Source organism: Lissotriton helveticus, chromosome 7, assembly GCF_964261635.1.
Source record: "Lissotriton helveticus chromosome 7, aLisHel1.1, whole genome shotgun sequence".
NCBI lineage: Eukaryota > Metazoa > Chordata > Amphibia > Caudata > Salamandridae > Lissotriton > Lissotriton helveticus.
Genome location: NC_136068.1, coordinates 1,787,311,426 through 1,787,334,142, shown reverse-complemented (window position 1 = coordinate 1,787,334,142; position 22,717 = coordinate 1,787,311,426). Strand labels below are relative to the sequence as shown.

The 22,717-nt window shown below is 46.9% G+C and overlaps 1 protein-coding gene across 1 annotated transcript in view; it reads left to right on the top strand.

Annotated features, from left to right (window-relative positions):
* The window catches only part of LOC144770768 (phospholipase A2 inhibitor gamma subunit B-like), a 321,184-nt gene extending 298,687 nt beyond the window's left edge, over positions 1–22,497 (top strand). The window contains exon 5 of the mRNA XM_078655516.1: positions 20,188–22,497. Within this exon, the coding sequence (XP_078511642.1) occupies positions 20,188–20,315 (128 nt within the window). The 3' untranslated portion in view covers positions 20,316–22,497. The remainder of the gene's footprint in view (positions 1–20,187) is intronic.
* The last annotated feature ends 220 nt before the right edge of the window (positions 22,498–22,717 follow it).

Below are 22,717 nucleotides of genomic sequence, written 5' to 3'. Positions count from 1 at the left end.
AGTAAAGAGGAAAAAGAACTAACTAGGTTTCAATGCCCCCAACCCCGTCTGAGCACTGCTATTTGTGAATGATGCACAGTTAAACATCTTTCAGGGAGGCTGTTACTTTTGAAAGCTTGGAGAAGTTTTGAGTGTTCATTTTTATGGCTATTTTGCTAGCCCAGCACCCATGTCTTTAACTGTAAGACGGTCATCGACTCTGCACTATATATCAATCCATGCCCAGTAAGAAAATGAAACTGTGAATGTGCATCTTCCACCGGAGGGAGATGTAGACTTTGGCACAATTAATTATGGGCCCTGGGTACTCTGGCAAAGACTGCTTAACTAGTATTAGAACATTGGAATGTTGGGAGCTCCATTGAAATCAATGGAGTGCTCCGGGCTTATAATGGCTGGTATAAGCCTGGAGCTCCAACATTCCAATGTTTCTTTGTTCACAGCTCTGGCTGTGAACAAAGGCTTCAGGGACCCTGAGGGGATTCTAATCCCCTCACGCTCCCATAAGGCTTTGTTCTTTTATGTTAGAACATTCTGCCATCTAGTGGCAAAATGTTATAATAGCCTTATAGCCCTTCGTAGTTGGGCTATACCGGCTATTAAAGTCCCTCTCCCTTGTTAAAGGCCCTCGCCTTCGGCTCGGGCCTTTAACGCTGGAGAGGGCCTTTAATAGCCGGTATAGCCCTCTACGGCGGGCTATAAGGCTATAATATGTCGGGGTTCTATGTGAAAATTAGGAGATAATGGAGTACTAGCTCCATACTGTGCGTAGTTGTAATCTCGAAGCACTGGATACATGAAGGTGATGCTCAGCAAAATACTTCTCTTTCCTGTGTTCAGATAGGTGACCGAGGTTTAACAGCTCCCCCCCCCCCCCGAGAGAGTTTTGTCTGCTGAACGGAGAAAAATTAGTGCAGAGCAATGTGGGATCAGTGGTGGATGGAGCTGCACAACTCGATTCTATAACGATGCCTTGAAGCCTGATCAGTGGTTGTTTCTCGTCCCAGTTAAGAATATTTAAAGGTCGGGTGTTGTGTATTGCTGGCCTGGCAGACATAGCCGCAACTATTGACAAAAGTAAGATCATGAAATGGAGGCGCACCTTGTTCAAAGCGTGTTGGAGCATGTTTCACTGCTAATGCTCTTAAGATAGCAGCCAACAAGGCGGGTTTTTAAGTCCTTAAATACTCTCATGCTGCTACTTTTCCAGCATGGTTTTGGTTACTACTTAAGTTGCCCACATAGATACATTGTAGAGCTATAAACTAGCATCCTGTCAAACACCTGTTGTTTTCTAATGAGATCTCAACAATGGCCTGTTTAACAGACACCGCATGGCAGTGCTCTCTATGCTCTCTATAACAAATGCTTTCTTACCGAGCTACTAACTTGAGTCGATATAGATTAGAGTTCATCCTTAAAATGGGACAGAAATTCTGTTAGAACATTGTGTGCAAAATCGAACCCCTTATCGCAAGTTAGTCTCGGGTCCGAACGACCTTTTGAAAGCATGTTCGAAACATTTTAAATTAAAAAAAAACATTTTAACAAACAAAACATTTTAGTGATATTATTTAGTAGCAATTGAGTACTGTCCTCCATTTCCCCCCAACCACCCCCTCTCTCCTGCCTGTATTCTTGCCTCTCTACCCATATATTCCTGTTCTTCTCTTCCAGTCCACCTGTCCCTCTTCCTCCTCTCTCTCCCCTACATCTTCTTTACTGCCTTTATCTACCCAATCTTCATTATTGGTTCTTCCCCTTCTATCACCCCCATCCTTAAATCACCTCTCGCATCGCATGATGCCACACCCACATCATTTTAGTTTGTGCCGGCCACCTCAGAGATCAAAATATGGCCTTGGCTTGGCAGGAGATCTTTGCAGAGAGGCCCTTGCAACGTAGGGGCAGGGAGGATCCACGTGTTGCCCCTCTCACCTCTCTGTAAAGCACTTCAGTGCTCTGTAAGGGCTCCAAGTGCGTCTCTGAGCTCAGATCTCCATGGGTGGCAGCAGCCCCAAAGACCCATCCCCGCCCCAGCTCCTGTCAGCCAGCATTGACACGCATTGGCGCTCACTCTGATAGCTCCTGAATTAAGGAAGCTGAACCAAGCGCTTTATATTTCAAGCCCCATCTGGCGACAGGCCGACGCCGCAGCGCTTTGCTGCGCACTCTGGCAAACCCCGACTACAGGACGCTTCATATTTTAAGTGCCGGCTGGTATCAGGCCGCGGTGGTACTCGGCGCTACTCACTCTGGTAGCGCCTCAATGAGTGGCGCTGCAAGCGTTTCATATTTCACGCCCCTGCTGATGCCTGGCAGCTGTTCTACCAGGTTTGTCTCATCCTGAGAGTTACTGCACCTAGCGTTTTATATTTGAAAGGCAGGCCGCGGCATTACTCGGTGTCCAGCACTCCGATAGCTCCTAAAGGCGGGAACGGTGCATCAAGGTGCTTCGCTTTTCACGTGGACAGTGAAGTCCTGCTCCAGTGACTGGCAGCTCAGGAGTAATCAAGTGGACACTCTACGACTGCACAGGAAGCAGTGCGCGGGCCGTCAATCACTCAGTGCCCTAGGGAGCCAGTGACTTGCTGAGTGATAACATTTGCAAGCGGTGCAATTTCGCACTGGCATTTTCATTTCCAGTTTATAACACATTGAATTGCATTCTTGCCCACACATTCGGACTGAAAGACTGGTGCAAAAAAAGATATAATTGCACTGGTCACTCAGTGCATATGCCGGTTTTGACCATATCACGTGGTGCAAACATCAGTGCACATTTGAACCTATGCAACCTGGAGTCTAACATTGCCTGACTGAAATCAAAGGAATCCTGCCCCAGATGCAAATATTATCACATAGTCAGTCACTAAACGTTTGTAATCCAGCCCTTGCTGGCTGCTGCTCAGCTGCCAGTCAGCTCGGGCGCAGACACCCCGCGAACAATAACAAGCTTATCAAATGCTTTTCTGAATGTCAGGAGCTTTGTTTATTTCATGGCTGGCTCATGGAAGACATACGCAGAGCATTCGTGTTTTGACCAAAACAAAAGTGTTCCCTTTTTGCATTCCTCCACCATTGCTACAAAAATAAATACTCATTTTTTTGGCCTACAATTTACAGACTTTTGTTGCAATTGGTGTTGCAATATTTACCAATGCCAATAGCTCAAACTTCATTAATGTGATACCTATTGCATTGCAAATGCTTGTTATGTATGGAGTTGTCTGCTCCGACTGCGGAGCCTCTGCAGTGGTGATGTTACTATTAAATCATTGTTGTGAAAACCAAGACAACTTAAACAACATGTAAGTTTACCTTTGTGAATCAGGCTTTATGTGGGTGATCTGCATTATGAAACTATCCTCCTGGCCCAGCTAAGACAAAACATATGCCAGACCCCAGACACCCCAATTAAAATTACTGGGGGTGCGGTGGCTTGGACGGCAATGAGAAGAGTTGAGTAAGTCCGGAGCTCCTTAGCACCCCGGGACCAAACCAGAAATATCAGTGTAAATTCCATCACCACCGAGGTCACCAACAGTTTATTTACTACCGGAACCCACCAGGCACAGAGCGGCTGAAAAAGCGCACCGAATGGCCCACTCTGGAAAAGATGAGACAATCAAAGGAAAATAACTGAGCGGAGGAAAAACAAGCAAGTTGGCGGAACAGAGGTTCTAACGAAGACAGAAGGGAGACGGCACAAGCTAATCCTGCAGAGAGTCGACGAGAAAGCCAAAGGTCAGTGCCGTGCTCTCCCGCAAGCCCGTTGGACACCCCCTTCCCTTAAAACCGGAGGATAAGCACTAACGCTGGCAGTTCTGAGAGCTCGAAACGAAAGCGAAACTAACTCAAAACATGGGGCAGCCATCTTAGAAAACAGAAAACAGTAACAACAACGGCACATACAAAATAGGCAAAGGAATAAGGGGTCTAAGAGATCGCCATCTTGGGTGAGGGAGCGACCAAGGCATTGCATAGCGACAATATATGCGACCACCTCAGAGGACCTGGTGAGCAGTGCCAAAAGGAAATCAGTCTACGTGGCAGCCATATTGGGAGGGGATCAAGGCACAGAAACAAGGCAAAGAAAACGCCTACAGGAACCAGAGAGCAACCAGAGGAGTAGAACACGGAACAACACCGTGAAAAAGCAAACACAGAACCGCACCGCCAAAGCGGCGTGCTAAATCTGGGGGTCAAAGATACCACATCAGGCCAAGTGCGATACCCAGAACGAGTACCCAAGCGACAAGAAAAAGCAAAAGCGAGCCAGCAGCAGTCTAAGCGGCGGCCATCTTAAAAGCCGTCTAGAGGGAGAACAACAACAACAAAGGCGAGCAGATCCAGACCGTAAGCCCTCAGATATCGGCCACCAGGAGGACAACATGCAAAACTGTATCGGGGGGAAAGACCGAAAACAACACACACGCTCAAACAGACGGCCATCCTATGACCAAACGCCAAGAGAAATTCAGATAGCGCGAGGGGATGGCCATCTTGAAAGGCCCTCGCACACAAAGACAATAACGAAAATGAAAGCCGCTCTGACCGAGGCGACCATCTTTAAGCCCACCTTAAAAACAACCGCCAGCTCCAGGCGCACAAAGCCGAGGGCGGCATAAACAAAATCAACGCGCACAGCACCAACGAGCCAGGAAACACACTAGACCAGGAGAAGGCGGGCGAAAATCGTAAAAGCCTCGCATCGTAACAGGAGGCAAGGTCAGTGCGAGCAAGCCGGTCAAGAATCAGAGAGCGCTCAACTTACGGACAACCGGTCCCTCGACAGCGAGTTGGAAGAAACAGAGTAAACCCCAAACAACAAAAACAAACACAAGAACAGCAGACAAGACGGATAAAGACCCAAAGCCAGCTAAAGAGCGAAAAGCAACATCGAGTTCACCAAAGACAAAAAACAGCAGCGTGACAGAAGGCACTCACACAAAATCATACCCCGCACCGAGAACAGCTGGGGCAAGCGAGCAGGGCAAGAAACCGGCACAGTCAACAATAATTGGCAACGAAAAAAGATTCGGGATCCTAGAGACCAAAAGAGGGCTGTGCAAGATGGCAGGGAGTGACGGTAAAGCAATCCAACAACAAAAGAAGCCAAAAGCAGAGAACACCCCAGAATCACCCATCAAACAGAAAGGAGATATTAGCGCCACGCTAGACAGTATCCTGAAGAAACTCGCCGAGGTCCACGACCTAGCAAAATCAACCGAAAAAAAACAACCGATGCCATACAACTCGAGCATACAGCCTGCAGAGCAGACATCCACACAGCTAACAGTAGACTCTCCATAGTCGAACAAAGAGTGAGCGACATTGAGGACAAGTCACAACTAGCGAGCAAGACAATGGGACACATTGCCAAATCAACGACAAACCTACAAAAACAAGCGGCTGACTTCGAGGGCTGACAAAGGAAGGGAAACATAAGGATCCTTGGTATACCAGAAGGGGAAGAAGACAAAGTGGGATCCTGTGTGGCAATGCTGCAGGACCTTATCCCAAAACTAACCAACCTAAAGTTTGAAAACCCCTTCGAGCTAGACAAGCCGTATAGAATTCCCACGCACAAACAAGGCAACTGACAGTCACGAAGGCCAATAATATGCAAGCCCCTGCGATCACACCATACAGAAGCCATTTTCGGTGTAGCGAGGAAAAACACAAACCTGATATGGCGAGGTAATAAGATCATACTAACGCAAGACTACTCAAAAACAACAGTAGACATCAGAAAAGGCTACCTGGCGAAAAGAGAAAATCTAAGGAAAAAGAGCATCACCTATTCCTTCGTCGGACCAGCAAGATTCAGAATAACAAACAATGGTACAACACTAATCTTCGATGACCCAACAGAACTGGCACGATACCTGACGGGAGCCGAACTGCAAGAAATGGAACTAGCGACTACATTATCGAAAAGAAGGGTATCACAGGACAATGAAACAGGAAACAGAATAGAAAGGACACCCAACATTGAACTCACTAGTAAACATATCTACCTCATACAAGGCTCATACTAAGCTCTCAACAAAGAACAAATTTACAAAAGAAACACCCTGCACCCTGCACACCAATCGACCTAACTACCTTACTTAAGGACGTTGAAGGTATAACAAACACGAACTAACAAACATATCTACCTCACTCAAAGAAACGCAACTATGAGACTGAGCACTGAGAACACCAACAAACGTATCTACCTCATGCAAAAGCAACGCGCGTCCCTCCAACAGTAACGACCGCTACACCGAACCGAACAGCATGCGATTGTAGGACAGGCTCCTGAACAGTACGCGAAGCGGAAATAATCGGAATCAAATGCAAACATATCCTTTAAGAGAATCTAACCGATTAGATCAATGGGAAGGGGAATGCCTGTAATGCCATTCATTAATTAAAAACTGGAGGGAGGGGGGCACGAGAGACTTTTTTCAACAAGATCTATAACCAAACTAAACAAAGTCCCGGGGAGGCAGGGGGCAGAGGACATTGCTGTTGCACGCTTCCAGCACGACAAAGAAGTAGGAAGGTGGAGGGGAGGGAGGGAAGGACAAGGGAAGGGAGGGTTTCAGTTATGTTTTGTTTATTCGTTTTGTACCGTCAGTTGGAAATGTCCCATCCGTCATGTAAGTCACACCCACACCCTAACAGCAAACTCAGACAGAAATCAGGACCAAGTAAATCACACAATGTCCGCTGGCCACCCAACAAGAGCAAGAACATACCTTTCACGGACTCAGAAATTGAAGATACAGCGATCAATACAACATCGGAATGAATAGTAACACGACACTTCAATCCGACCTCAAGGTCATATCACTGAACGTAAAAGGGCTGAATCATCCTGTCAAAAGAAAGAAGATCTTAGACTACTTAGCAAAGACAAAAGGAGACATTATCCTCCTACAAGAAACCAAACTATCAGCAGAAGACGCAGACAAAATCAAAGCGCGCTGGATAAGCCACACAGCCTGCTCACCAGCAGTAGGGAAAAAGAGGGGAGTAATCACCCTAGTGAGCTCCAAATCCAAGATAACAATCAAAAGAGTAGAACACGACGACGAAGGTAGACTACAGCACACAAGACTGAAAAGAGGAGAAGAAACAATATCGGTAACCAATATTTATGCACCAAACACAGATGACACAGTATTCTGGGAGGGAGTAACCAGGAAGCTAGAAAAGCATCACACAAACAACCTAAACATCGTCGCAGGCGACTTCAATCTAGTCCTAGACCACATACTAGATAGACAGTCACACTCCAAGACTAGACCACCGACCACCCACAACACCCTGAAAAAATCTTTAATAGATTTCAGTTACAAGACCCATGGAGACTACAGTACCCAGATACTAAAGACTATCAATCAATCAATCAATCAATCAATCAGAGCATTTGTATAGCGCACTACTCACCCGGAGGGTCTCAAGGCGCTGCGGGGGGGGGGGGGTCCGCTACTGCTCGAACAGCCAGGTCTTGAGCTGCTTCCTGAAGGCGAGGTGGTCCTGGGTCAGGCGGAGGTGGGTCGGAAGGGAGTTCCAAGTCTTGGCGGCCAGGTAGGAGAAGGCCCTTCCTCCTGTGGTGGCTCTTCGGATGCGGGGGACGGTGGCGAGGGCGTGGCTGGTCGATCGAAGCTGGCGCGTGGGAGCGTAGAAGTTGAGGCGGCTGTTGAGGTATCCAGGTCCTTGGTTGTGTAGGGCTTTGTGTGCGTGGGTGAGGAGCCGGAAGGTGATTCTCTTGTTGACCGGGAGCCAGTGCAGGTCTCTCAGGTGTCCGGAGATGTGGCTGCGGCGGGGGATGTCCAGGATGAGTCGTGCTGCGGTGTTCTGGATCCGCTGGAGTCTCTTCTGGAGTTTGGCGGTGGTTCCGGCGTAGAGGGAGTTGCCGTAGTCCAGACGGCTGATGACGAGGGCCTGGGTAATCGTCTTCCTGGTCTCGGTGGGGATCCATCGGAAGATCTTGCGTAGCATTCGCAGCATGTTGAAGCACGACGATGAGACGGCGTGACTTGTCTGGTCATGGAGAGGGAGGAGTCCAGGATGAAGCCCAGGTTGCGTGCGTGGTCAGTTGGTTTGGGTGCGCTGCCCAGGGCGGGGGGCCACCAGTAGTCGTCGCAGGCGGAGGGTGAGGATCCCAGGATGAGGACTTCCGTCTTGTCCGAGTTCAGTTTCAGGTGCCTGTTCGACATCCATTTGGCTACGTCTGTCATCCCTTCGTGCAGGTTGGCTCTGGCGGTGGTGGGGTCGTTGGTGAGGGAGAGGATCAGCTGGGTGTCGTCGGCGTAGGAGATGATGTTCAGGTTGTGCTGGCGTGCGATGGCTGCGAGGGGGCTCATGTAGACGTTGAAGAGAGTTGGGCTGAGCGAGGAGCCTTGAGGAACGCCGCAGATGACTTCGGTGGCCTCCGATCTGAACGGGGGGAGGCGGACTCTCTGTGTCCTTCCGGCGAGGAAGGAGGTGATCCACTCCAGTGCTTTCTCCTGGATTCCGACGTTGCTGAGGCGCCGTACTAGGGTGCGGTGGCAGACAGTGTCGAAGGCCGCGGAGAGGTCCAGGAGGATGAGGGCCGCTGTTTCTCCGTTGTCGAGCAGGGCTCGGATGTCATCTGTAGCTGCGATCAGGGCGGTCGTGGTGCTGTGGTTGGCCCGGAAGCCAGACTGCGAGAGGTCGAGGGAGCCGTTCGTCTCGAGGAGGGCGGCCAGTTGCTTGTTGATGGTCTTCTCGATGACTTTGGCCGGAAACGGGAGCAGCGAGATGGGGCGGTAGTTCTTGAGGTCGGTAGGGTCTGCTGATGGTTTCTTGAGTAGAGCGCTGAGTTCGGCGTGCTTCCAGCTCTCCGGGAAGGTGGCGATGTCGAAGGAGGTGTTGATGATGTCCCGCAGGTGGGGTGCGATGACAGCGTCGGCCTTGTTGAAGACGTAGTGAGGGCAGGGGTCTGTCGGAGATCCGGAGTGGATGGAGTTCATCGTGCGGATGATGTCTTCGGTGCTGTTCGGGGTCCAGGCGCGGAGGGTGGCGGTGGGAGGCGGTGGTTCGTCGTGGCGTGCGTTGGTTGAGTGCTGAAGCTGTTGTGTATGTCCGCGATCTTGTTGTGGAAGTAGGAGGCGAGGGAGTTGCAGAGGTCTTGCGAAGGGGTGATGTTGTTGTTTCCGGCGTTGGGGTTGGAGAGCTCTTTCACGATGTTGAAGAGTTCCTTGCTGTTGTGTGCGTTGTTGTCCAGTCGTTCCTTGAATGCGGTTTTCTTGGTGGCGCGGATCAGCTGGTGGTGTTTTCGGGTGGCGAGCTTGAGGGCAGTCATGTTGTCCGGTGTTGGGTCTCTGCGGCAGGTTTTCTCGAGTGCTCTGCAGTTCTTCTTGGAGCTCTTGAGTTCGTCGTTTAACCATGGGGCTTTCTTGCTGTTGGGTCTGCTCGGCGGGGTCTTCAGCGGGGCGAGGTCGTCTGCGCAGTCGCTGATCCATTTCGTGAGGTTGGTGGCTTCTTGGCTGGGGTTCGTTGTGCTGGTGGGAGGGTTCTTGCTCAAGGAAGTAGTGAGCTGGTCTGCAGTGATCTTGTTCCAGCTTCTGCGGGGAGCCTGTTGCTGGTGATGGTGGAGCGTGGTCCTTCTGTAGCTGAAGTGGACGCAGCTGTGGTCCGTCCATTGGAGTCCCGTGGCGTGGCTGAAGGCTCCACCCCACACAACACCTACAGTAGAATTGACTACATCCTCATCTCTAAATCACACACACACCTGACGGAACACACAGACATAGCAGCTAGAACGGTCTCAGACCACTCCTGCATTAGCCTTCATCTGTCAGGGAGACATAATGACCAGACTACCCGAAAATGGTGATTCAACAACATAACGCTAGCAAAGAAAGATGACAAAGATACGATTGAGGGCACAATCAAAAACTACATAACGGAAAACGACACAGCAGACACAAATCCGAAATGCCTGTGAGAGAGCCTGAAAGCAACCATAAGAGGGAACCTGATCGAAATCAAGGCCAGAAGAGACAAAGAAGCAAAGTCACAGATGAATAAATTAGATAGAGACATCAAAGTACTGGAAGCAAAACACATAGAAGACACCACAAACTCAGACCTCCATCTAACGCTCACAAGCAAGAAATATGAGTACAATAGAATCCTCAGCGAAAGAGCAGGTATGTGGATCAAGAAGTATAAACAAATCAACCTGTGCGAGGCCAACAAGGCAGGGACAATATTGACATCATACCTCAAACGCAAGCAAAGACAGCACTCCATAGCAAGTATCACAGACAAGCAGAACAAAACACACAAAAGCCACTCAGAAATACTACAAACCTTCAGAGAGTTCTACGAGGAACTCTACACAAAGGACAACAACATAGATGAAACTGGCACCACAGACTACCTAAAAAGACTCAACCTACCCAAGCTACCTGATGAAGAAGCGAGAAAACTAGGCCAGGACTTCAAGGAATCCGAAATAGCAAACGCCATCAACGCACTAAAAGACAACAAAGCACCGGGACCAGATGACTATAAAGCACCCTTCTACAAAAAGTTCAAAGAACTTCTAGGCCCGGTCCTGACTAAAGCATTCAATCACTGCGCAGAAGAAGGCACAGTAACAGAAACAATGTCACAAGCCGACATTATAGTCATCCCGAAAGAAGGCAAGGATCCACAATGGCCCAAAAACTACCGCCCAATATCGCTAATCAACCTTGATAGCAAACTATATGCAAAAGTACTAGCCACCAGACTCAACAAAATACTACCCCAGCTAATCGGAAACTCACAAGTGGGGTACATTAAAACCTGCATGTCGCATGACAACACCAGACTCCTATGTCAGGTGATTGAACACTGCTCTAACTCAGACAACCCAGCCGTTGCCATCACACTAGATGCCGAAAAAGCATTTGACAGGGTCTCCTGGCACTTTCTCGAAAAGTGCATGCAAGAGTACAACGTAGGGAGCGAGTATACGAAGAAAGTCATGGCGCTATATAAAAAACAACCGCAAAAATCGACATTAAGGGGGGTTCATCCGCCCCGCTCGAACTTGAGAGAGGCACGAGACAGAGGTGCCCACTATCCCTGCTACTATTCTTACTAGCACTAGAATCTCTGATCACGGACACCCTGGCAAACAGAAACATTACAGGAATAACAATAAACAACACAACTGCAAGATTGCAGCCTACGCAGACGACCTTCTAATTCTGACAAACGACCCATCAGAATCCTTACCAGCACTCATGAACACAATAGAAACATACGCCAATCACTCAGGCTATAAACTCAACAAGGACAAATCAGACTGCGTGCCACTCAATGTACACAAAAGCAGAGAGGCAATAGGGAACATTGGACTAGCTTGGCAGCCAAAGGCCATCAAATACCTGGGCATCCAATTCAAAAGAAGTCTAAGGGGCACTCTGGAACTGAACGAGTCACTCACGCTTAAAAAGGTAAAAGATCTACTAGACTCATGGTCACTCAAGTACATCACATGGTGGGGCCGCATAGACACCATCAAAATGATGATAACATCCATAGTCAATTACCTAGCGGACATGCTCCCCCTGCCCATGACAGAAGACTTCCACAAACGACTAGACCTAATGATCAACAAATTCATATGGCAGGGTAAAAAAGCGAGAATAGGCCTCCGCAAGCTGAGACTGGGGAAAAAACTAGGCAGACTCAACCTAGCAGACCAGAAAACTTTCCCACTAGCATTCATAGCCAGACAAGGAATACATTGGCTGATACCAGGACAAAAGTTCACACCAACGTGGTTAGCCATAGAGAAAGCCATGCTAAACAACACCACCCCACTAACACTACTCACGGCAAACAAAAAATCACTCAACAACAACCCGATCCTAAAGTTCACGAAACAAGCACTACTGAAGTTAGACCGTAACCTAGAGGTCAGCATCAAAAACTCACAATGGGAGACACTATGGGAGAACAACAAAATCAAGTACAGAGGTAAAACCGTAGACATGTGAGAACGAGAGGGATTCACTTCCCAACACAACTAGAACATGAAGGAACACCACAGACCTTCAACAACCTGCAAAGAGAACACAACCTACCAGACATGGAACGCTACAACTTCCTAGCCATAAAAACAGCCTTAACAAAATCAAAGCTACACAGACAAACCCACTCGATCTTCCAGCTCATAGAGAACATAAACAAGATGAGCCACCTAGTCTCACTTCTGTACAAACTACTCCGACCAGCCATTTCTAAGCTCAACGATAAGAAAGTGGCCTACTGGGAAAGCCAAACTGAGACTAAACTGTCCGAACAGGAAATACAAATTCTTTGGGCTTCCCCAACCAAGAACATGATATCTCCAGTACTCGCACAAACCAAATTCTGGATACTACACCAAGCCTACTGGACGCCAGCACGCCTGGCATCTGTAGGTCTAAAAGACAATGACACCTGCTGGAACTGCAGTTCAGGGAAAGGAGACCTAGATCACCTCATCTTCAGCTGCTCTAAAGTCAAAAAGTTTTGGAAACACCTGCGCGCCTTTGTGTGGTACTATACCTGGTAATATTTGGCAGCACGCAGCAACCCCAGAAGATAAGAAGATGGCCTAATCTCTGCTGATGAGGGGTAAATACCCCGAAACACGTTTACAGGGATGGCGAAGATTTGAAGATACGCGATAATTCGAAAGAAGATGCATCGCAGAGTACAGTACTACAGTTACCATGGTCCTTAGGGGCAATCCCGCTGGTGTATTATCAGTGTACGACCCCATTTTGGTGAATGTTTATGCTCCTTGGAGCTTTGAGCTGACGAGCTTGGGACCCCGCACCTGCGCGCCTTTGTGTGGTACTATACCTGGTAATATTTGGCAGCACGCAGCAACCCCAGAAGATAAGAAGATGGCCTAATCCCTGCTGATGAGGGGTAAATACCCCGCAACACGTGTACAGGGATGGCGAAGATTTGAAGATACGTGACAATTCGAAAGAAGATGCATCGCAGAGAACAGTACTACAGTTACCATAGTCCTTAGGGGCGATCCCGCTGGTGTATTAGCAGTGTGCGACCCCATTTTGGTGAATGTTTATGCTCCTTGGAGCTTTGAGCTGACGAGCTCGGGACCCCGCACCTGCGCGCCTTTGTGTGGTACTATACCTGGTAATATTTGGCAGCACGCAGCAACCCCAGAAGATAAAAAGATGGCCTAATCCCTGCTGATGAGGGGTAAATACCCCGAAACACGTGTACAGGGATGGCGAAGATTTGAAGATACGCGAGAATTCGAAAGAAGATGCATCGCAGAGAACAGTACTACAGTTACCATGGTCCTTAGGGGCGATCCCGGTGGTGTATTAGCAGTGTGCGACCCCATTTTGGTGAAAGTTTTAGAAACAGGTGCTAGATTTAAAAAACTCTAGGCTGCACCCTTAAAGAGTCATTCGCCACCATAGTGACAGCACATATCTCACAGGAAATTACGAGCCCAGAAGATAAGGACCTCCTTGACTTTCTCCTCACGTCGGCAACAAAAACAATTCTGACAAACTGGAAGGACACCTCCAAGGCCACCCACAAAAGCTGGCTCAACTGGGTGATCTTCCTAAGAGGGGCAGACACGACCACCCTCAGAAACACGCCAGGTAGACGCCACTGCAGAGCGATGTGGTCCAAACTGGACAACCACATGGACACCTTCAAACCACCATAGGTAAAGCGCCTCTCCAAATCCATCAGGGAAGAAGAGAATAACATATCAGGAGGGCTCCATACCAAACAAGACACAGTCACTGTATAATAACCAGGGCCAAAGCTCTACTCATCCGCCCAATAGAGATGTTTTTTCTGTCTAAACCAACCGCTACCACCAGACGCTTCTGTTCTATGTTATATGTTATATGTTTGTTTCGTGTTTTTAAGCCAGCGACGAGAATTTAACCAAGAATGTGCAATTAGATGTCGGTCAGTAGCTGTATTGTGTATCCTGTAAATACCAATAAAAATATATTAATAAAAAAAATAAAAACATAAATAAAGTTACTGGGCCATATCGCAGAAGTATCAACCAGTTTGCCATCATATCAAGCAACTTTGGGAAGAAAGATGCATCTACCACCGATGGTACATTCACTTTGAGCAGACAAAGGTCCTACATCCAGAATCCCAAGCAATGCCACATTTTTATCTCCAGGTTGTTTAGGGCTATTGAAATTGTATTTGGGACCCCTATATTAATACATATTATCACTCCTGAGAAAAATTAGAACATCAGGATTGGTAAAGCACTTTTTTCCATTTCCCAGACAGTTTAAAAAGCTTTGCTGTGTCCAAATGGGTATCTTGATGTAACCCAATACTGACATTCTGTCTTCTAAAGACTGAAAGCATCCTGTGACGTATTTTACAGTTATGTATCCTAGGAATGTTCCTATGTCAACAGTTTCACTCTTCCAGGCTTGCATCAAGAACCACAAAACTTCACTGCACACAATCATGGGGTCATTACTCAGGGCACGTTGTATGAGACTTCACAAACAGGGTTTTATTGACTCCCTGAGTTGCCTAGAAAAATATGCAAATCTGAAACATATTCTACTCTATTGCACAATTTTTAGAAACGTTTGACCTGAGATTGAATGGATAATTATTGATATCTTTCATGTAAATATTGCTCTAAATCCATGTAACAGTGCATTTGGTCCTTGGCGTATGAGCCCACCAATTAAACTTATGGAGAACAACCTTTATCTCATTGATCTTCTTCTAACAGTTGTCAGTGAGACAAATTTATACTTTGATTTCAGAATATTTAATTTGTTTTTAAAGAAATATAATACATTATATAAAACAATGCTCATGCTTATCATACACGCAATAAAAATATAATGTCAAATAAAATAGGGTGTAAGTATCATTCTAAACCTATTAATTTAGTAGCCCTCCGGATAATCGTCCCATATCACTAGTCCATCTCAACACCCGTTCCCTCCCCAAACATCAACTTGAAGTCTTCCAACTTCTGGATAGTGGCACTATTGATATTTTGCTTCTCACAGAAACTTGGCTTCACGCTGACTCCTATCCTGACATCTTGGCCGCCATACCTACGGGTTACTATATTCTCCACTCCAATAGGACCTCAGGTAGAACTGGCGGTGGAGTCGCGGCCATTATTCGTTCTAACCTACAATTCACTTCCCTCACAACCCCATCTATAACTAACTCTGACATTCTCTTGCTGAAATTTACATCCCCCAAATTTTCCTTCATCTGTGTTTTAGTTTATCGTCCCCCTGTCAGTATGCCCGCCTTCCCTTCATTGTTTAGTAACTTGGTCTCGCAGCTAGCCATCAATTCCGCCAGAGTCTTGATCATTGGCGACTTCAATTATTGGCCACTAGACCCCCTCGAATCCTCTTCCTCTCTTGAATTCTCTGGCTTATTACTTGGTTTAAATTTCTCTCAACATATCTCTGTTGCTACACATAATAAGGGTCATACCTTGGACCAGGTATGGACCACCAATTTCGATATCTCTCCTCCTCTGCTTTACCCCTGCTCTTGGTCTGATCATTTCTTTATTTCTTTTTCCCTACACTTGTCAATCCCCACCTGTCCTCCTGTACTTCATGATTTCACGGCACGCAACTGGAAGCATGCTGACATTTCTTGCCTTCATTCGATTCTGGCTTCCACACTTCCCCCTGCCCACTTCGACCTTAACTCACAGGCAGCCTCCCTCGATCAATGGCTGTCCCAAGCCAGTGATGTAGTTGCCCCTATCAAAGTTATTAAATCTAAACGCCCTCACGACGCTCACGCTGGTTTACTGCTAAAATGAAGGCTGATAAACTCCTTCTTAGACAGGCTGAGCGCCGTTGGAGGCGCAACTATGATCCTTTACTAAAGTCCACCTATATCGATCTATTGAAATCTTACAAAATGTCCATCATCTCGGCTAAATCCGCCTACTTCTCCCTGAAAGTCATCAATTCTGCATCCAAGACAAAAGAAATCTTTTCGATTGTAGCCGAACTTTCCCTACCTGATCGAGTCACGCCTCAGCCTCTACCCTCACAGGCTTTGTGTGATTCCCTTAATTCTTTTTTTTCTGACAAAATCTCCATGATTAAAAACAATATTCCTTCTACTACTTTGTCTCTCGACAGTGTCCCTCCTCCCCTGAACCCCCATTCCCTGTCTGAATTCCCTCCTATTTCTTTGGACACCTTTTTTTTCATTACTTCAGGCTGTTGGCTCTGGCTCCCCTAATGACTGTTGCCCCCATTCTATTCTAAGAGATGCCTTCATGGCCTGCCCCGGCCCTCCTCTTGACCTTTTAAATCGGTCACTCTCTACAGGCTCTGTCCCCAATGCTTTCAAAAGCGCAGTGGTGGTACCCATCCTAAAAAAACCTGGATCTGACCCTGCGATTCTGGGTAACTACCGACCTATTTCCCTTCTCCCTTATCTGGGGAAGGTGTTGGAGACTTACGTCACCCGCTGCCTCAGTACTTTTATCGAGGAAACCCATTTCCTCGACGATCGACAGGCAGGTTTTAGACCGGCTCATTCCACAGAGGCAGTGGTGGTGGCGGTTATGGATACTCTGAGACGGGGGGCTGATAAGAACCTGGCCCAGGCCCTGGTACTATTAGACCTATCGGCCGCATTTGACACGGTCGACCATGACATTTTGGTCGACCGTGTCAGAAATGCTGGCATTTCTGGCCCGGCCCTGTCATGGGTGGTATCCTTCCTTCAATCTCGTTCCCAGTCGGTTCATTTGTCTTCTTTTTCTGCTCCTCTAATTTCTCTATCGTGTGGTGTTCCCCAGGGTTCTGCTTTGTCCCCTCTTTTGTTTAATCTCTATTTGCAGCCTCTCCTTGTCTCTCTTCGTCACTACTCTGTCACCACCTTTAACTACGCAGACGATCTGCAGCTCATTTTTCCCATCGACCCTTCCCCTCTTTCCTGTTCTAATTTTCAAAAGACTATGCTTACCATCTACGAGTGGATGAACTTCAGCCAGCTGAAGCTCAATCCTAGCAAAACAGAGCTGGTTTTGTTTGGTGGGCCCCAACATCCTTGGTCTCCCAATTTTTGGCCCCCTGCCCTCGGCTCCCCCCCCTGTCCAGTTGACACTGTAAAGAGTCTAGGCGTTACCATCTCCAGTGACCTTTCGATGCGGCCGCACATTAATGCTGTAACCTCGGCCTGCTTTTATCATCTCCGCAGAATTGGGAAGATCTGAAGGTTCCTATCACAAGAGGCCCTTATTCTTGTTACCCTGGCCCTGGTTACCTCACGCCGAAACCACGCCAACTGCCTATACGTGGGGATCCCTGCTTGCCACCTTTCCCGACTCCAACTGGTACAAAACCAGGTGGCCAGATTAATTTTTCAGCAACCCAAACACCAACATGTCACCCCGATGCTGAAAGCTTTACATTGGCTCCCGGTTGCGCAACGTTGCATCTTCAAAATGGGTTGCACCATTTTCAAATCTCTTTTTGCCTCCGCTCCTGTCTTCATTTCTCTCTGCTTGCACTCCTATGTTCCTTCCCGACATCTCAGATCCTCTGCCCACAATCTCCTGATCACTCCTAGGTTTAATCGTAAGAAGCACGGTGGCGCCTGTTTTTCTTTTCTTGCCCCATTCACCTGGAACTCTTTTCCTCTCCCTATCCGTCTTTCATCTGACTACTCTACTTTCCGTAAAGTCTTGAAAACTCATCTGTTTTGTCTTGCCCACGGTTAGCTGTTCCCACTTCCCTGCCTTCTTCCACTGGTCATTGAGCGCCAAGAAACCAATTGGTGTATGTGCGCGGTATTACGTTTTTTTTAACATAACATAACATAACATAACAATGTTTATTTTTATCCTAGAATAAATTATAACACAATTAGTAGATGTAATATGTTTATTCATGGATTCAAAATGGATCGCCTTAAGAATAAATGAAATCAAAGGAACGGGCTATGAAGTAACAGCAGTAGATAAGAGAGAAAAAATAGGAGTAGAGAAAAAGAGGGTGATGATCAGAGGAATTGGGTAATAAGAAGTGAAGAAGGGAAACAAAAACATTGGGAGATTCCATATTGGTAGATATATACATATTTGTATGAATATCTATGGAGGCTTAATTTTTTGTAAATATGAATCTGAAATGGTTCATAAGAATTCAGCAGATATAGTATTGCAGTTGTTATTAGATGGAATATTATATGAGCTTCTTAGTGTATTTTACTTGCAATAACTAGACAACGGCGAAACTTCAGCCCTCATCCTCCTGGATCTATCAGCCACCTTCGACACAGTCTGCCACTGCACACTAAGAATACTCCTCCAAGAAGCCGGAATCCAGAAGAAGGCCCTAGACTAGACCACGTCCTTCCTCTCTGGCAGAACCCAATGAGTCCGCCTCCCACCATTCCGATCCGAAGCCACCGACATCATCTGCAGCGTACCCCAGGGCTCATCCCTCAGCCAGACCCTGTTCAATGTCGACATGGCCCCCCTCGCACAAATGGCCCGCCAGCACAACCTGAACATCATCTCCTACGCTGATGACACCCAGCTCATCCTCTCCCTCACCAAGGACCAACACACCGCCAAAACAAACCTCCACGAGGGAATGAAGGCTGTCGCCGAGTGGATGGGGAACAGCCGCCTGAAGCTGAACTCGGACAAGATGGAAGTCCTCATCCTTGGCCCCACTCCTGTGCATGGGACGACTCCTGGTGGCCGACCACACTGGGAGCACCTCCAACACCCACAGACCATGCACGCAACCTAGGATTCATCCTTGACTCCTCCCTCTCCATGTCAAAGCAGGTCAACGCCATCTCCTCCTCCTGCTACAACACCCTCCGCATGCTTCTCAGGATCTACAAGTGGATCCCGCCCGAAACCAGAAGAACGGTGACCCAAGCCCTCGTCAGCAGCAGGCTGGACTATGGCAACGCACTCTATGCAGGAATCCTGGCCAAACACCTGCAATGACTACAACGCATCCAAAACGCCTCCGCCTGACTGATCCTCCACATCCCCCACCACATCCACATCAGCTCCCACCTAAGAGACCTGCACTGGCTCCCTGTCAACAAGATGATCACCTTCAAGCTCCTCACCCACACACACAAAGCACTCCACAACACCGGACCAGCCTACCTGAACAATAGACCCAAATTCTACAACTCCGCTCCGCCAGCCTCGCCCTTGCCGCCGTCCCGCGCATCCAACGTACAACCTCCGGAAGCAGATCCTTCTCCTTCCTCGCCGCCAAGACCTGGAACACCCTCCCCACCCATCTACGGCAGACCCATGACCTGTTCACCTTCAAAAGGCTCCTTAAGACCTGGCTCTTCGAGCAGTAGCAGCACCCCCCCCTCTCCCTCAGTGCCTGAGACCCTCACATGTAAGTAGTGCGCTTTACAAGTTCATTGATTGATTGATTGATTAGGTCTTGTAGAACTTGATGGTATATCTTATGAAATGACATTTTATAATGGTTCTACTATGTTTTGCAATAATTTGACTGTCCACAGCCCCAAAAAAATTAATTTCTTGACTGACTCACTCACTACTGTGTTTGCGAAGTTGGGTTCTTTAAAGAGGTTTGTCTTTAGCTTTAAACTAAGGAAGAGTTAAGGCACTCCTGGTAAACACAAGACGGATGGCATTCCTGATTCAGGTAGCCGTTGTCTACATTTGCTCCCTGAGTTGATAAAAGACATTTGCTAATGTGTGCTTGTTGTCCTTTCCTATGCGTTCAACCACTAACTTTCCCATCAGCCATTCTGGCACTGGCAGGCATTGGATATGTAGTAAATAACCGTTAACCAGCATGGCGTGTGTATGCAGTGTGAGGCCACTGGAGTCAGTATTTGTTCTAGTCAAGCTCTAAATCATACCCATATTGTGTAATTTGAATATTTCCTCGTTTCAGTGCCAGTTGTAGAGATCTACCTGTACCTTTTCCATTTCTAATCTCCATTGTTTAATACTACCAGTATTAACCCCTATGTTGATGCTGCAGTTCTAACGCAATGAGCCATTCCAGAGTTAGATTGCAGGAACTGTTTGGAGGGGACACAGTAAATTAAGTGACAAGAGTGAACGTTGAGTTACACTCAGGTGTGAGTAAATTTCTTTCTCTTTTTTTGCAGGATCTGATATGACGTCATATTACTTGCAAGGATGTGCCACACCTAATCTTTGTTCTATCATACATCTCCTTCCTGGAACACATGTAGATCTGGCTTCATCTCAGTATGACTGCACAGCAGCCTCTTAAGAGTTATGTGCAAACCCACCCCAGTGCTGAGAAGATGATTATCCAGCCACCCGCACGAGTGCTATAGCTAATAGGAAACAAGCAAGTTGAACCTGCATCTTCGATTGTTGAAATCGGGTTTAATGAAATGGACTAGAGGTAACATAACTCTTACTTGGGATGTCTGCAAAGCTTCCAATCTGCTTCATCCTGCACAGCAAGTTACAGCGCTAGCACAGCGCTGTTATGTCTTTATCTAAAATACGTGGCAGACCCATCCACAAAGTGGCAGACACAGTCCTGATTTATGCCTTAAGGCCTCAATTACAAGTTGGGTCGAAATGTGGTTTGTTCATCATGGGTGCACTGACTTTTCCTCACCTGGGTTTTCCTGCTGCAGGACCATGGCAACGGATTTCACCAGTCATAAGCAGTAAAATCACTTTGAAAGAGGGTTGCTGTGCAGCCAGGCATGGTTCCTTGGCCCCACACCCTTTCTACTATTTCAGAAGATGAACATATAATGTTTTCCCCGCATGCAACTTTCTCCGTTGACACCTTCTGACCTGGTCCCCTCACACACAATTAGTACCTGCTCAGAACAGGACAAAATCTCAAAACATTTTGCAGAATTCCACTTGGTAAATCTGTATTTGCACCATTAATCCCTGTTCTGTGGGGATTAATTCAAAATAGGTGAATGCTGATATTGCAACTGAAATTCCTGCTACCTTATGTCTCTTCTCATAAGGTATGCCATCTGACATCTCCTGTAGGATAGATTAAAAAACAATGGTTCTTAAAAATTTATTGGGTATGACATATGCAATCTTAGGAAGTGTTACTACATCTCCTTAAGGCCATCAGATATCCTTTAAATGCTATCTTGAATTTCCAGTGAGCCAGCAAACAATATCAATATGCCAAACAGCATTTCAATGGGCCAAATGACTCCACTACAGCAACATTTGACATCACCATCATGCCATCTGACATTTTGTGTGGGTCCTCTGCAGAAGTCCCTTTAATAATTCATGGCGGACTTATGACATCTTCTGTGGAACTTAGGGCTATTCATGGTGTTCAACTGCTATCAACCACTGGATATATCAACGTATGCAAGAACGAAGATTTTGCTCACCATTGTAATGTTGACTCATATAACTAACTGTTAAAAAAATGCTTACATCGGTGAAGTCTTTTAGTCACAAACAAATGCTGATTTGATACAGTAACTGAAAAAAGATCTTGCTGTTGACACATAGTCCTACATTATGGTCTTGCAAAAAGGATTCTGTTGAGTCAGCAGTGGGCGGTGATAGGTAGGGAGAGATATTTATGTTTGAGACAGAAAGCTCTTGTTCTAATGTGTGTCTGCATCCTTCGACACACATTCTTGATGAGAGCAGAGTCATGTGCGTGTGTACACATTGTACCTTCTCCTCCCTCCACAGACTCATTGCCTCCTATTTAACCACCCTGAGGATGTCTGCAACTGATGGGCTAAAAGGATGAGGAAACATCGTTTACACAACCTTTACCACGCAGCCATTACAACGCAAGTCATTACTACGACTTGAGCTGGATGGGGCTCTTGGTTAAGGAATGGTGTGATTATTTATTTCAACACCTTCCCTACTGTTACTTGGGCTGGAGTTGGAATAGAAAATCATATTACTCCTCAATCCAGCGCCCTCCAACGCAAGTCGTTGTAACGATTTGCGTTGTAAAGAACGCTATGTAAACTGATCGCATTGTACTGTCATACATCCAAAGGGATGTACTACATTTTGGTTCCTCTAAATATCTGTCAGTGCGGGGGCACAGTAAGTGTCATGTCACACAAGCTTGGACAAAAAATTGTAAACAGTCACCTAATTCACAATGAGCAAATATTGATTGCATTCTAGAGGTAATGCCAACCACTCAGATGTTTCTGTGAAGGAATACCATAGAACTACTTTGTGACTGACTTAGATGTTCTGTTTTCTTCTTCCACATCATCATCCAGAACTCACTCTGCCATGTGAAATCTATGACCCATTCTTGCATGCTCATGGTTTCATGTTGAATTATTTAGGCATGCAGGTGCCCCAAACCCTTTATATCATGCTTGAGAGCTTTGCTATGCGGGGCAGTGAAAGCCTGATTGCATTGCCTGTGCTGGAGCAGTGTAAATTAATAAAGCTCATTGTAAATGAAAGATCTGAGTCTGTGTTTCTTATATGGGATAATGGGGATGGCAAGCAAATGCTAATGTAACTCTTGGCTCCCTATTGACTCTACAAAGAGAACAAGTACCAATGGCCTGAGTGAGATGTGAACTCTTCACACCATGAAAAACCCAGGACCATAAACACAAGTCAAAAGACATTTTAAACAAATAAACATTAAGGGCCCAATTACCATGTTGGCCGGAAAGC